General features: G+C 37.8%; 1 protein-coding gene across 6 annotated transcripts in view; it reads right to left on the reverse strand.

Annotated features, from left to right (window-relative positions):
- The window catches only part of LOC117432263 (myotubularin-related protein 13-like), a 128,900-nt gene that overhangs the window by 16,323 nt on the left and 95,973 nt on the right, over window positions 1–16,604 (reverse strand). For all 6 annotated transcript variants that reach the window (XM_034053937.3, XM_034053936.3, XM_034053935.3 and 3 more), the window contains exons 17-24: window positions 14,390–14,458; window positions 5,850–6,020; window positions 5,378–5,640; window positions 4,190–4,362; window positions 3,447–3,520; window positions 1,211–1,406; window positions 891–1,018; window positions 132–307 (exon numbers count right to left, since the gene is read on the reverse strand). In XM_034053937.3, the coding sequence (XP_033909828.3) occupies window positions 132–307; window positions 891–1,018; window positions 1,211–1,406; window positions 3,447–3,520; window positions 4,190–4,362; window positions 5,378–5,640; window positions 5,850–6,020; window positions 14,390–14,458 (1,250 nt within the window). The remainder of the gene's footprint in view (window positions 1–131; window positions 308–890; window positions 1,019–1,210; window positions 1,407–3,446; window positions 3,521–4,189; window positions 4,363–5,377; window positions 5,641–5,849; window positions 6,021–14,389; window positions 14,459–16,604) is intronic.

Here is a 16,604-nt window from a genome sequence, read left to right on the forward strand (position 1 = left end):
TGGTGTGTTGTAACAAAAATATATTGTTTCTTAGAATACTTTAGTTGCATGTTTGCATTTATTTATTGTTTTATGTCTTAACCAAAAATTCTACCAACAAATTCCACAGCTTTTTTTTTCTTTCGCTTTACCGGAAAGACGTGTTCTTTTCTTTTTGCTTGGGGAGAATGCTCTGTGGTGCCACCTGTCCTGCTGCGAAAGCGAACATGCTGAAGATAGACTGGGGATAGCGGACTTTCTGCATGTGCTTCTTGAAGATCTCCACCATTTCAGAGCTTACTTCTTCATCAAATGCTACTTTTATAAGCTGCATGTAAAGCATGAAAAGGATAAGCATTAGAATACACATACATTCACAGCAAACGTAATGCAAGTGAGGAAGATCAAGTACAAGTTCTTTGGAGAAGCTAGGAATTAAGAGAGGCTCACAGTATACCCTAGATACTACTGTATATGGCCAAGAGTTTTGCAGAACCAAGTACTGGCAGATATCACACACTCCATCACATATCTGATTTTATTGCCCAAGTTAGTAAAAAGATTGGAATGGATCATAAAACCTTTACAGCGGTCAGTGTATTGCGAAAAACACAATTCAGCATGTGAAAATCTCCACTGACAGCTAGTTTTTAACCATGTAAATCGCTTCATGACAGAAATGTGCTCACATAACAGCTTTTCAGCAGGATAGTCTGAACTGGATGCACCAGGTAAAGAAATATGCTTGTGTTTTCTCAGTCATCTTCTCTGCTATTCATTATACTAAAATCTCTGGTAAATTTTAATTAATTCCGTGAAGAAGACTGTGGGTGCAGGGAAGACGCATATGTTTGAGCAGAGAGCGCTCAAATTTAGCAGCAGTTTGGCACATGGCTGTACTAATAAAGTACCTGAAAGGTCGCTGATCTCAGCTGCAGTCCCTCCTGCATATTCTGTTGCAGCTGGTTCTGAATTGTAATCTTCTTTTCCTTGGTCAAGGTTGCAACAGGAAAACTACGAATCACAGTCTGTTCACCCACTAGAAACAAAGCCCAAAAGGTAAACAGTGAAACAGCCAAGTGAAACTCAAAGGCCTGTTCAGAAGACGTGACATACTTTTAGAGTACATGACTGTGTTGCAAAGCAGCAGAAAGAAAGGTCTAGAGAACTTTGTTTCTGAACCAAAAACCTCCCATGACAGAAACTGCAGGGTATAAAAGCAGGACTTTACCGAGAGGATCGTGAGGTGTGCCTTTGAAAATTAGCCTGTACGTGGTAAGAAATAAAGCCCCCTCTGCAGGCAGGATGTGAGGCCCTCCCAGCATTCCTCCTGTAGCTTCCTCCCGTCCATCGGGGTCCAAAACGACACGCAGCCCTTCGGAGACAAACTCTTCACCAGGGAGCAATGGTGGCCGCAGGATCTTGGGCTGAAATAAAAAGCAAAAGAAACTAAGAAATGAACTCGTGAAACTTTTATGATTGTTTTTTTGCATATCTCAAAAAAAAAAAAAAAAAAAAAAAAAAAAAAGGATCAAATTAGTCCGCACTACAAGCATGGTATTGAAGGTAGCCTTAATTTTCTTTACTTACATGAAACTCACTTAGGTGGAGAAGAAAATGTATTTATTGATTCTGTACAACAGGGGTTATAAATTGTTGTTTTCAAGTAAAGAAAGAAAACAAAATACCCCCCCTCCCACACACACACACACACATTTCTACATTCATGAGCAGCTAATCAGTGGTGCTCATCTCTACAGTTATGTTTTTATCCAGAGCAGAACATTTTTGTGCACTGATGTATCCAACACTACATTACTTTTAACAGACAGATTCATGCTTGGTCTACAACCAGCAAGTGGACCACTGCCATGTTTCTCCAAACTGTGTCAAAGAGCAACAGCAGTATTCGTGCAAAGTGACATGCTAACATGTCATCAAAATGTATCTTCTGCTGTTCAGTCCAGCCTCAGGCACATTGTTAAAGTACACAATTACTGTAAAAGCTAACCAAATAATTCCATCAAATCTTATTTAATATGTATTACCAGCATTATGTAGGATAGAAAAGCTGCACACATCCTGCGTAACTAGTATTTGATATTGATGGTTTTTGTTTACAAATTAACTCAATTTAACGGTAGGGCCTTTAACGTCAGGTGCTGCACCTCCACCTTGTCCCTGCATTCTACTTGAAGAGGTCACATGACGGAACACACAAACACAGTCACTGGGGAAAAAACAAACAAACGACGGGTTACTGAGGAGGACAGTCAAAGTCTGGGGCTTCTGGGAGTTTGAGTTCTTTTAAAACTCCCAGAAACCACTCGGCTCCCCTACAACCAACTGCTGCTTTTCCAGTGTCAAGGTAGGGTGACAAGAAAACTATGAATCAGTCTGTGCGTTTCCTTTATTGACCCCTTAAAGAAGAATGCAGACCCACGGCGTCAACTGATCATTTAAATTTAGTTCACTGGTTTAAAAAAATAAATAAAAAAAATACTATTAAATATAGAATATGGTATAGGTTTACCATGGTGTGTCTTTTATATAGGGAAAGACAGTAATTCATATTGGGTAAAATTTACTTGAATTATTTTGTTAGTGCTAATGTACTTTAATGTAGATGAATTGAAGGAACAGGCCAACAGCAGTGCGTGAGGGTTATATAGCACTTGACACATTTTCTAATCATGATTTATAAAACCTAAATCAACACTGTAGAAGTTCAAAGCAGAAGTGTAATGGCTTACTATGTCAAAAGGCCTTAGCCAAGCCAAGTCCTGTAAGCTCTGTCCATTAATCTTTTATAGAAACATAAATTCACTTCTTCATAGAAAAGGGGGGTAAAAAATTGATCAGCACTCTCTCTATAGAGCACTCTGGACAGAATTCAATCTAAAATTGTGTTTATGGTCCCTCAGCACCGAGCTAGTTTGCCAAATAGTTGTCCTCTAATGTTTTAAAGCTTGTGTGGATTTATCACTGAACAGATCAACAGGTTCTTTACATCGAGGTGGTGACAAAACCTGTACACACTTTTACACACTTAACAGCAGTGGTGACTCCACTGAAATACACTGCAGCCAGATCGGCAGCAGGTTTCACAGCGACGGAGGGATCCAACTTAGCTAAGCATAAATATTCAGCATGATGGGTCATAAGGATCATTGTTAAAATTGTTTACAGCGTTTATAACATTTAAAACGCTCTATTGGCACCAAATAGGGATAATACAATCTCATCTATCAATGACAGACATTAGGCAAGTGAGGGTAAAGATGGTATGTTATTTAAGTTATATGCTTTTGCTATACAGTGTATGGAGTTAAAGTCAGAAAATGGGTTATTAAAAATGAATGTCAATATGTGTAATATTCTATAGAAATAAAAGACCAAACTGCGACTGTGGCAAAGCAAACGTTACCTGTCGCACAAGATAGCAACTTAGAGTGCTTTTCACTTGCCTTCTGTATTGGTGGAAGACGCCTGCTTTCCCGATGAACTGCTTCCAACGACTCCATCTGCATAGCCACGATGCCTTCGACAGAATTTAAACAACATGGCTTCATAAACAGTATCAGCTTTAAAAAAGGAACAATTCAACATACAGCCAATTACTATCACAAGATAATGATGAAAAACTGTTTTACAATTTACTAAAATATAAGCTATCTACCTTCTCCAATAAATCATAAACAATATTCCTGCACTAGAGTATTTATTTCAAACACTATAGTAATAAAGTGTCGGCAGTGGCCCTAAAAAAGGGTGCTTGCACTGCTGTCCAAAATTACTTTTTCTGGCCTGGTTTGCTGTATTGTACCCAAATGAACTACATCATCAAATAGCAGGGAGATGTGTGCTGGATAAGAATCTGACAGGGTAATACAGCTCCACATTTCAAGCTTTTTTGACTACTGCAATGCCTGTCGAGAAAAAAATATCCAAAAAAAGATAACTGTGGTGGCATGTGGGAGAACGAAGAAATGAAATCTTGAGAAGGCTGTCTAAAATCCTACGCAGAGCGAAAAAAAAAAACGTCGTACTGCTATGGGTTTCTTTAAAACACAGCACCATACTATCCCACAATCCACCAGTGACCTTTGACACAGAACAATAACTTCAGAGGTTGGCCATGTTTGGAAAAAGCACTGAAACACATTTTTTCTTGCAGTGGAATTGAACCCTTGGTTCTTGCTGTTCACACCTGGTATCATGCTGTGCAAATTCTTGATGTGGTCCTGAGTGACACCACTTTCCGTGCAGACTTTATCGATAAACCTTGTGATGAACCGCACCACCGAATTGGCAATGTCGCTGTTCTCCGAGTCTTCAAATCCACTTTCGGTATCAAAGCTCTCTGCAACACTGCCAGCAATGCTGCAAAATGAAGAGACAGATGCAAGCATGATTAGACAACGTTGGTTTTAAAAAGGTGCACAAGGTACACAAAGCAGCTAATAAATCCATTGGTTACACAAGTCATCTGTAATTCTTGCACAGGGATTGGTGCGTTCAACTGTAGGGTTTGTGAACCATGGAACTTCAAAAACTAGCATCACAGTGGACCTTAAGCAACTAGTACGTCACCCTGGCAAAGGTACATATTGTAGGTGTCAAGAATCCAGAGATTATTTCAGCTGTTCATTACAAAAAACAGACCATGCCAATTTAATATTAGGGATCTTCAGGATATTCATCTTTGACTCTGATTACAGAGGACATGTTCCATTACAGAATTCTCATCCGGGAGTAATTTAGTTTAATTTATATGTTTCCTGTCATTTTGACTTTTACATTATTTTGGAAATGTCTGTAACAGAAGTGATATAAGAAGAAAGGAACTGTGCTCTCTTGAAGTGCAATGACAAGGGCTCATAATCATTCCCTCAAAAAACTATTTATCAAATCAATGAGCCATGTGATTGAACCTAATCTGTAAGTTGTTTGAGATGATTACTGTGCTGTAGGCCAAATGAGTAAGTATCTTGAGAAACTTGGCAACATGCTTTTCTTTCTGGGAAGACAACACTGGGGCTTTACATTGCTAAACACTGTTTTTGACACATTGAACTTATTAATATTGAAAAAGTACCATGAAATAAACATTTCTGGAGCCACAAAAAAAACCAAAAAAAAACTGTGATAAGAAAACAAAATCAAACAGTGCTGAAGAAAGACACAATAGACACATTGTGAAATGTTCTATTTTTAATAAACATAATTTCGTTTTTCAGATTATAATCCCAGTAAACATGGCTCGAATTTGAATTTCTAAGGAATGCCATACTCATTATACAAATAGCAGTCAACCTTTTTTTTTTTAACACGAAACAGAAACGTTAAAGACTCGCACTGAAGTTCAGTAAAAGGTTCTTCTTCTTTCTGGACTTGCCTGTTTGTGACGATGCTGTTGCTCCCGCTCTCCCAGTCCCCTGCGGCACAGCCCCTCAGCAGCTTGTTCTTGCTGGTGTCCAGGGGCACCAGGAGGTAGACCATGAGGCTGGCATAGTGGATGGCCTGGCTGAACACTGTGCTCTCCTCATTCTTCACCAGCTCCTGCTGCTTCTCCTTGCTCAGACAGGGCCATGCACGCAGCTGCTCTGCAGCCAAGTCCATTGCTGTCTTTTCATGGTCTGGAGCTGCAGGTCCTCTCTCCTGTGTGCCAGAGAGAAGCAAATACCAAAAGGCATCTGTACAATATTGTAGTGCATTGCAGATTTGTGGGGGGGGGGGGGGGGGGTTAGTATGCAGTGTGTATTATATATCTTAAGGGTGCAGAATCAGTATCTAAGCTGCAACACAGTTAGCATTTTATTCTATGATAATATAGATATGTTTGAAGGAGGATGCTTTCTATATCTTACCTTTTGTTTAAGGCTCAGTCCCAGTCGGTCCTCTGTGGCATTGAGGTAGAGGGCTCGGATCTGATTCTGAACATCACTGTAAAATGTTGCCTCCCAAAACTGTTGGTTGGTCCAGATGGGGTGGTCTTGTATACAAGTATATGCAAACTGATTTACTCCTGGGGCCAGTTTCTGTAATTATAACATCAGCCAAGAAGAGAATGAATCAAAAGAAGAATGAACAGATCAATTGAAGTTATAAGGCGATACAACGCTGCATTATATTGGACCACAATTATTTCAAATGTAAAAAAATAAAAAGCGACAGATGCATACAGAGGTGATAAACTCTTAAAGAAATTGTTTAAACAATGCATTGCTAATAATTTTTGTCTGATGCATGTGACAAACCGGGACTGTTCAATATTTAAAAACACCAAGTTAAACTAACAATGCTACTGTCAAACGCCCCATTTAAATAAAAATATTTACAGTTATTAAATAAACAACAACAGAGCTGCCAATTCATTATTTAAGTTTGGCAAAACCAGAAGAACAAACCTTGGTCCTGGATCCTATAAATCTAAAATTAATGTTTTTGTTTAATTTTCAAATATGTGTGTTGTTCTGTATTAATTATAAATATGTAGAAATATAATATTGGCTCCTGCAGTTAACATTTGCACTGGTATAAGATAGAAAGCAAGTCATTGTATAAAAAGAATATAAAAAGGCAAGGAGATAAGTCATATGCAGGTGATTAAACAAACCCTTTTGGCAAAGAAGAGTTTCCATCAGAAGGCAGCAACTGTGTCACTAAATAGTAAAACAAGTCCAATTTACTGCAAATTATCCAATTAAACTCAAAAGCAAACTTTTAAAGGTGTACGCGTTAGAAAGACTACATTATGATATTTATATGAAGGAGACTTGAATTGAATCCTAGTTTTGTTTTTGTTTTAGCCGCCAGGTTTAACTAGAATAGTCGGATAGTTTAATCTTCCAGAACATTTACAGCGACAGTTAAATCTATTCAGCCACCTGTAAAACAACCACAGTAGCTTCATTAAATCTTTAGAACCCAAAATTTCAAACAGAACAGCAGTTTTACAAATGGGCTGTCTCCGGACTCAGTCTAGACTGCACTTATAAACCTCTGGACAAGTGATTGACATCGCAGGTAACAAACCCATAATCTGACTGGTGTTTATTGTATAACAAAGTCTACAACTCCTGACATTTGTTCACAACATCAGTCAGCTCCTGCGCTGGATAATTCCTGGAAAAATAGGAACAAATCTCACAACAGATGCTACACAATTCTATCAAGAGTTGCCCACTAGTAATGTGCAACAAAAAAATCTGAATACTGTGTCAGAAATTACTTTGCTTTGAACTGTGATGTCTTTTTAGATTGAAAGAAAAGGTTGTTTTAAGTTAAGCATGATCTAAAGGAGCTACTTGCTGAGGATTGCTCCAAAGTGTGCATTCATTAAGTAGATGCAGACAGCTGGAAGTGCTCTATGTCAAGAGAGGGCTCATGCACACAACATTGGCAGCCTAAACAACTATTTGACCATATACTTTTCACATATCCAAGTCTCATAATGGACTGATTAAATGGTATCTAGAGACAAAAGACAAAAATAAAATTCTTTGATGTACTGGTTTGTCTGTTTTATAGTTGATTTATTGACATTTTCTGGAGAAAACATGCTTTGGGGACTTGGCAGTTTCATACAAGAAACAGGCTCTCCTTTTAAAAAGCTACAGAAAGACCATCGAAAGTCTTTAGTGGTCAGCGTTGAAGTTGCAGGCTGACCTGCATCTTCTCAGCGATGGACAATGATTAATAAAGCTAAACTGGTTTTCATCCCGCCAACTATATAAAACAGCTTGACAATGAAAATCTTTCAACTTGCATTCCATGGCGAAAAATCTGTGGCAGCAGGAATGCAAACACTCTCCATAAAACAGAGTATTGTTTTGTTTTGTTTTGGTAAAGTGTGTTCATAAAAAGAAAGCAGAATATTAAATAAAATGTAAAAAGTTCAAACCTCAATAAAACAGATCAGCAGTGAGACAATTCTTACAAAAGTCCAAAAAAAGTACAGAAAAATCATAAAAAAAATCGATAGATAGTACGTCTACCTTATACCCAGGATGACCCAAAAATTCAACTAAGTAGACTTATTTCCATTGGGGTCCTGTTGAAATGAAAAGGGCAAAAACCATATATAAAAATAAATTACTTTTTAAAATGAAAGTGTTATAATATGGGTTGCATGGGCATTCAGGACGGCATTGTTTCTTCCATCAAGTCTCCTATTAGATAAACATTTCTTTACCTCCCTCTTAAAAACATTCATGCTGTTCAAACTCTTAATAAGGTTTGACAGTGAATTCTTTATCTGTATGCCAGTGAAATAGAAAGTAATCATAGAGTACTATTTCCTTGTAGCCAGAAGAGTCTAGACTGTGGCCCCACAGATTGCTTCTTTTACTAAGAGTAATTAATTTTTAATTACTCTTTAATACTAATTATAATTAATAATTAAAACAGTAAGAAAAACTGTGATTGTAGCGTGCATTGGTTTTAAGCATATATGAAAACGACCCACTTATTTTAGTTGAAATGCTTAAAAGAAATAGCAAGTAGTGAGCGGTGAGCCAGTGTTCTCATTGGGGTCTGCATTTCACAAACCCTACGTGTATTCTCATCTGGGATATGAAAAACAAATGGAGAAACATTTCCCATGCTGCAGGAGCGGTCGTGGTCAAAAAACCTTGACCAAAGAATGACCTTGTTTGTAAGGATAAACACAAACACCCTGGAGGCTTCTCAAAACGAACCCAATAGTCTCTCAGAGGGCGATAACTAAAGTGCACAACCTGATTCCTGCATATCATCCCCCTAGCTTGAGATTAAAACGGAACTTGCACGCTCCTGCCAAACAGACTTGACTCGCCGATCGTCCGTGTAAAGTTGCAGCTGTCGCAGAATAGTCTTTTGTCTTGTTATTAAATTGGAGGTGACTGGGGTATCCCCCGAGGTGTCCTAGCGATGAATGAACCATTCGAGTCCCATGGTTTTAGACTTTGGTTGGCACGTTACCAGCCAGTTAGTGACAGGCTTTAGAAGACAAATAGTCAAAAGCTGAGAGTGAGGGCACCTAACACTCTCACCAGTCATTAACTACAAAATATTAAAAAAAAGAAAATACATAAACTGGCAGACTGCTTTAAAGATTGTGGTCTGCGGGGAAAAAAAAAAAGTACTCTGTCCAAACTAAATACGATATTGGCAACATGGAAACCTCATAATAGTTTCAGCCCTTGAATATGGGTTGTAGGCTTGATATATGACTGTTATATAAGTCCTGATCGTATTTGTTGTAGCCATGATGTCACCTTGTTATAACAAATGCACAGCTTTCTGAGGCATGTACACACGTCCAATAAACACAGATGGACAAGGCAGGGCTGTATTAATGTCAAGGTCATTGTTTAAGAAGCCACCTGTAGCTAATAGAATTCCTCTGGTCCCTGTGTAGCTTCATAGGCCTAAGAACTTTATAATGCAGCTGTCACGAATTGAACCTCCAGAATACTGTTATCTTTCAGAAACAACTCCTTGTAAACATGACACTAAGCACATGTCATGTTTGGCTTTCTTTGTAATTTCTGCCAAATTTCCTGATCAAACACCAATATTTCACCATATTAACAGTATACTGAATAAAAACAATGTTTGCAATAAAAGATGTTGTTCTTTCAGTTACATAAATGCCCCAATTACAAAATAGGAAAGAAAAAAAGTTTCAAAAAGATTAATTATACTGTACAGCCTTTATTCCACTACTTAATAAACCCGGTTTAGTAAAAACTATAATATAAACAATTTCTGACAAGGAGAGGAAAGATTTTGTTCTTGTGTCCGATTGGTTTACACTGGTGGTGATTAACTGAGATAAAGAGGAGCCTGGTCCAACACTAACAGCACAGTTGCTTTTAAACCCCTTTCTTTCTATGTATGTATGAAGGTATGTATGAAAGTGTCTATATATTTATTTATATTTTTTGTTAACAGGACAGAGATTTGAAGCTACACAGGACTGACTTTTTAAAAATGTTTTATTAAAATGTATGCTACTTACCGAATGGGGAGGAAAAAAACAAACAATGCCCAACTCAAATGCCTCCTTACTGCTGGCACCCCACTCATTGATCAGGAGTGGGGGCCTCCACTCACGCTGTCAGGCACTTATCACACACCAAAACGGTGGTTTCCAAGCTACTGAACCCTGGAGGCAAAGGCCCAGCCTGGGAAGTTTCTGTCTGTTTTGTTTGGCGCCTGACCAGTAGTGGTCTCTGAAACGCGATGAGGTGGATTAGCCCCAGCCCACTTTATTCCTGAACCCTGCGGGAGAGCAAAGACCAACACAGCGTTCCCCGTGTGTCCCAGGCCAAGGCCCACAAGCTACATTTTTTTTTTTTTCATTTACAAAAAGCATTGCGATTTTTATAGTACACGAATGCACAAAAATACAACTATATATATATATATATATATATATATATATATATATATATATATATATATATATATATATATATATATATATTAGAACCAGGTACGCGAGAATTAAAAATGTGCTTTAGATTTATGGTAGTGTAAGAATGGAAACAACTTGCAGGAATTAAATAAAATAAATAAACAAATAATTTAATTAATTAATAAAAAATAAATAAAATAAAAAAAACCCCACACACTCTGAAATCTCAACCTCGTCCCATTGTCCATTTCCCTAAACCCATCTCTGCACTGCTGGTAAACTCTAATTAGACCAAGTTAATGTTGAGCCCAAGTAGTAAACAGATTCCGAAAACTGGGCCAAGTTATTACCATCTTGACTTGCAAGCAAAACACGCGAATTGTCACAACAAAACAAAACAGAACTTGTAGTAAACAATATGTTCAGGGAAGCTATTTTAATTTGTTTGTTACAAAAGGCAGATAATCGGTCTGAAAGGCCAACAGCTATCAGCAGAAATGTATTTTCTTTCTCTCTCTCTCTCTCTCTCATATGCCCTACCCGTACTCTGTTTACAGTCTGTTCTGGTTTTGATCATAAAGAATTTCTCTGAAGAATTTAAAATCACAAGGGACTTTGATTTTCATGCTAGATTCCTGTTTCCTTTCAGTGGCTTGAAGAGCTTTGTTTCTTCAGGAAGATATGTACTGGAAGATCAAACACACTCTACTAAAAATCCAAAGTCTTCCAAGTATTCTGGAGCCAAAGTTCAACTAATCCTGAAAGGGCTTGAAAAGCTGAATTCCAAGCTAAATTCCATCACTAATCCTAGGTGGAAAACCTTCACTGACCTGAAATGGAGTGGTTTCAGTATTCTTTATAAGAGTAACTAACAAAAAAATTATTCTCATCTTTACATCACTGTCAATTAAATGCAATCACCAGTCTTACTGCCGACTACACTGTAACATGCTATGCTTTTGGAAAGTGTTCAAGTGTAAATGTAAATTTAGCTCACAGCGCCAGTAATCCATATACTGCAGGCTATATAAGCGATTCTCATTTCCTCATTATGTCTTCAACGCTCAGTTCATGCTGTGCAAAATGATTGCAAAAAAACAAGAAAAAAAGTTTGCATGTTTATTGGAGTCTCAGCACTGGGAACTACTTTCAATACTTTTATTCTTAGTAAAACCACCACAGCATAAAATTATCCTTGACTTTATGGTGCCACAGACATCATACTGTGTATCTGGCTTTCTACCTCTAATCCCATAATTTCAGATCAACTTCATTTCAAACCCCAAATTGTAAAAGAAGATGTATGTGAGAAATACTGTATGCATCTGTCCTTTCTCTTGTGTTTTGTGATGACAGATGAACTATCAGACGGATGGAAAAAAAAAAAAAAATTCTACTACTGGATGGGCTTCTTGTAGCTTTACAAAGCGTTTAAAGCTATGGGGTTTGTATACACTTTAAAAATGGTTGGGGCATGAACACAGTTTTTTAAAACAAAGCATTCCCTGCAAACAATAAAAAGATGTAGGGGCAGAACAATTTGCAGTGTTCTAGTTTCAGAACACCTTTAATTGATGTCAAGGTGCTATAAATACACAAAGAGATTGCCAAAGCAACAGGGCAGACAGGGGAAAGATAGTAGCCTTCAACACAGACTTAATTGACAAGTTTTAATAACAAAGCCAACACTTTAATCAGGTTGAACTGTTGTAGCATGAAGCATGATTAATGTCCAACTAAGCAAGTACAAGGGCAAGACATTTAACTTGTTTCAAGTCTCTGTGGACATCAACTGTGCAGCAATGAGCTTTAATCATGATTAAAAGTTGTGTGTGCGTGTGTGTGGGGGGGAGGTACATATGTGTTAATTTTCACTCTTTCAGTCTAGCTAAAGAAGGGCTTGTCAAAAACTGTTTTCATTATGGGTTATTTATTTATTTATGTATTTATGTGTTTATTCATGTCAGATTTGCTGATACTATTACGCTGGTCTGATTGGTGTCATTGTCTTCTTGTAGATCTGGACACATATGGGCATCCGCAGGGTGGTAAAGCCTGGTGAACTGGAATCTCTTTTGTACATGGTTGGTATTTAATAGGATATTCAATTGATCACCTTTACCCTTCCTGGAGATGTAGTTCCATATATATATATATATATAAAAAAATGACCATAAAATAAAAAAACAAATCATGAATTTGAAATTGTTTACATACTGTACAATTGGAACTTTATTGCTTAATGCTCAGCACTAAAGTGTCAGGCTATACAAAACAGCAACAAATACACAGTGCTTTATGCCTATTCAATGTACCTAATTACAGACACTATTGATGGCTTTTTCAATCCAAACTATTTTCTTTTTCCTGTTTACAGTCTTTAAATCTCCTTTGTGTGTGCACGAACAAAGCTGAAACTTCCTACCATAACCCACAGCGACCTGTACTTTCAGCCAGATCTGATTTAAGAAAGGATGAACAAGGTGGTAGAGAATAAGTCCGCTGACAAGTGCAAGATCAAAAGAACAAAGACATTTGAATGCCTTTTTCTGTTTAAAGCAGGTATAAACAAAATGAACCAGACATCAAATATGGCTAAAAAAATGCACCATTGCATCAACAGTATAATGACAAAGAATCATAGACTACAGCAGTGCAACAACTGTAGAGGCACTATGTCAAAGTGTGCGGTCTATATCCTTGAAATGTTTGAGATATTATCAGTTGAATTAGCTGCTGCAACAGATTTCCAAATCATATCATCTCTCTACACAGGGATGCCTAATGGTTAAAAAAGGAGTCACCTCAGCTCTAGAGGATCCAGGCAAACCAAAGACAGTGGTATTTATGTTTTGATCTGTGCCTTAAACATTTGCCGCACATAACGTTCTTCTGCTGGACAGAGCAATTTGTCTTCTTGTTTTTTGGAAAGCTGCCAATGTTTTTTATTATTTTCCCTACAAGTCCTGTTCCTTGTTTTCATGTTCTCTCTGTTTTTTTTCTCTTTTTTGGTTAAAATATCACCATACTTTACAGTTAAACGTTACTGACTGAATGCTGGAGCCAAGTTACTTTTTTTAACGAATAATTCTCCAGTCCAGACTATAAAAATATAAATCTCTTTAACTATCCAACTGAAAAGGTGGGGATGACTTTGAAAACACGAAGATCTGGCCAAGACATGTAGAAATCCTCCTAATCAAGGAATTTATAAATGAAGAGAAATGTCTTCAACAATATAGCACGAAAGACATTATCAAACACACTTCACGTCTAAATATTTGTCATTTTCTTAACTAAATTATAACTGAATGCTTTTAAAAAGTTCTAGTCTGTTTATATACACAATCTGTCCAGAAGACAGATAACGATTTTTTGGATCCCAGAAGAGGTCCCCTATCCCTGACAGAGAGGAGCCCTCAGACTGGCGACACACTGGCTGGCAATCTTACATGCCTGTCAGCATTTAATAAAATAGAGTTGGACTGGAGGTCTTCTTTGACCATTGCATAATTCATTTTGGGCTTAATCTAAAAAAGAACAGCAGTGATAAAAGATGATTTTCACTTGTGTCACTGTTCATCTTTAATGTGCTCCAACCAAGAACACGGCAAGTGAGTCCACAAGCACAGCTACACATTGTACTTCATTATTTGTTGCCAGCTAACACAAGAGTATGTTGCTTTAATTGGCAGTTCAAAGCAGGGGGTGGTTAAGAAACTGACTTGCCCAAAGCATTACTTTAACATCAGTCTGGACCCCACCATGCAACCACTTTAACAGGCAGTCGAATAATTAAGGCCATCCTTCTTCAATTGTTTCATACAGTTAAAAATATCTTTCTCTATAAAACAGCACACCTCTCGGTGAGAGACATGCTGCTACGTCCTTAAAAGATTAACTTTATTACCAGCCTCCGTAGCCTAATGTTTCAAGCCAATTAATTGACTCCATAAAGTGAAAAGGGCTGCCACTAGGGGGTTCAGACATGAAATGGGAACTTACCCGGTAAAGGGCTGTTGTCAGAGGCAGCAGAGCTGTGGCAACGCTGTATTCTTCAGAGCTGGAACAGTCCTGTAGTGAATACATTCAAAGTGTGAGACGTTGGACTGATACAAAATCAGGGAACAAACCCCGCCTGATCAGCAGGGGTGAAACATCGACCCTAGGCATGGATAAACAAAATGATACACATACAGTGTGCTCCACACATCGTGAGGCTTCAACAGATTTAAATCCAGGGGAATTTTCACCATCTGCATTCAAAAGCACCGTCAGGCAAGGCACACAGCCAAAACATGCAGTTTTCTTTTACAATTGTGGCTCATTTGTTATATATTGCTTTATTTAATAGCAAAGAGAGTGGGGGGGTAAAACTGGGGGTGCAGAATTATGCAAATGGGGTCGGGAAGTAATTACTGTAGGTCAGCCTATCAGAGATTATTTGGATCCCACACACCAAAGAACCTGACGAGGACTAACAAGCAACAAGAGGGAGTACACATTGTACAGTAGGCAATATGGGATATACAGTAACTAAACTATATAACAACAAAGTTCTGAAGCAACAGTATATTAACCAACTTGTCTCTGTTCCAACATTAGCTGCAATGGAAATGTGTTGTTGGTACGCATGAAATGAATAAGCTGCTGATGTATGGTTTGAGTATATTTGCATGGAATTCAGCAGGTACAGGTAGTTCTACTGCAGCAATGAAATCACATTGAACAGATTTTAATGAACAGATCAGTAGTTCAGTGATTTGTGGAACTGCCCACTCTAGCCTTCATCTAGTAATGCTACAGATTACTCATAGGTGAGCAGAAGAGAGGTGAGTCCGGCGCACGATACACATACTGACTGAAGCTTAGGGTGCCAAATTAAACCTTTCCACTTTGTCTTGTAGCTGTAAGAAATGAGGATAAAGAGCCAGGAAGTCTAAATGTATTTTTGAACAGTCGATATTTTGTTTAGAATGGAACATTCTATGAATGAATGAATGAATGAATGAATGAATGATGTCCCTGTCAAAGTGACGTGAGATTTGATTGAAGGAAGGGGCAGTGATGATAAAATAAAATCAAATAGAATAAAAAATATTCACAACTGGCCACATATCAGACAATGGAGGAATTTGAATTCTATGGGATTCATTTCCATTACCAGTATATACAACACAGTCTCATTTATTTACTGGAGCGCAATCCTAAATACACTTTTATGCAAATTCTTTTGAGCTCAGCTGGCTAAAGTGTGAAGGTAGTAGATGTAAAGCAAACATGTGATCTAGTTTAGAGAAGCTATTTTGAGTTCACTACATACAGTTCTGTGAAAACTGTTAAAGACCAATAAATTAGACCCAAAGTGACCCAATTAATATTATACTGTGCACACACATGTTTAATTACAAAAGACCGTCTTTAGAAGGCCTCGGGTTAACTTTACATAGGCAATGGTGAACATTGGAGTCAATTACAAGAGTACACAGTCCCCACCCTCATCAGACAGGCACCACAAGTGTTACTGTTTTTTCATGAGAGGCATTCAAAGATTCAAAATGAAGGCTGAACCACATTTTAATCCAACTGAACCCTGAATACATTTTGTGAAGGATTGAGCAGAAGTGCTTCTTAAGAAAAATCAAAGGCTCTATAAACTGGTCTACAGGAAGTAGGCAATGGACCCTATTAGAAGTTTTCAAGAGCTTGGAGACAGGCTAAGGTTTTTAAAAAATTAGTTACAGGAAATTAGACCTAATCCCCTCTCAAAACACAGTGTCGTAAAATGTCTTCTGCAATGGCACTGCATTGTGCTGTACTTCTCAAAGGGCAGCCTCAACAACCAGGACTTGTGTTTCAGAATTCAGATGTTAAAAATGGTTCTGTTTTTATAGCACGGCTCCAGGATTTCATTTTGTTTTGGGGTGCTGTCGGGTTAAGATCTTTGGTAGTATGGACAGATACACAGTGGGTTTCTTCATCATTGGGTCACGTTGGAATAACTTGCGTGCTGAAGTTCGGTGAAGGGAAAGCCAGTATTAAACTTGTTTATCCACAGCTTTTTCCTACCTAACAAGTGGAATGTGAGGAAACATAGAAAAGTTGACCATAAGTACATTCGTACAAACTAAACATTCTTAGCTATTTCCTTGAGTTAAGTGTTATTTTAAACAAAGAGGTTGATTGTGTGAGTCGTCAAGGCTGGAAATGCAATGCACCA

The sequence above is a fragment of the Acipenser ruthenus genome, chromosome 27 (genome assembly GCF_902713425.1).
Source record: "Acipenser ruthenus chromosome 27, fAciRut3.2 maternal haplotype, whole genome shotgun sequence".
NCBI lineage: Eukaryota > Metazoa > Chordata > Actinopteri > Acipenseriformes > Acipenseridae > Acipenser > Acipenser ruthenus.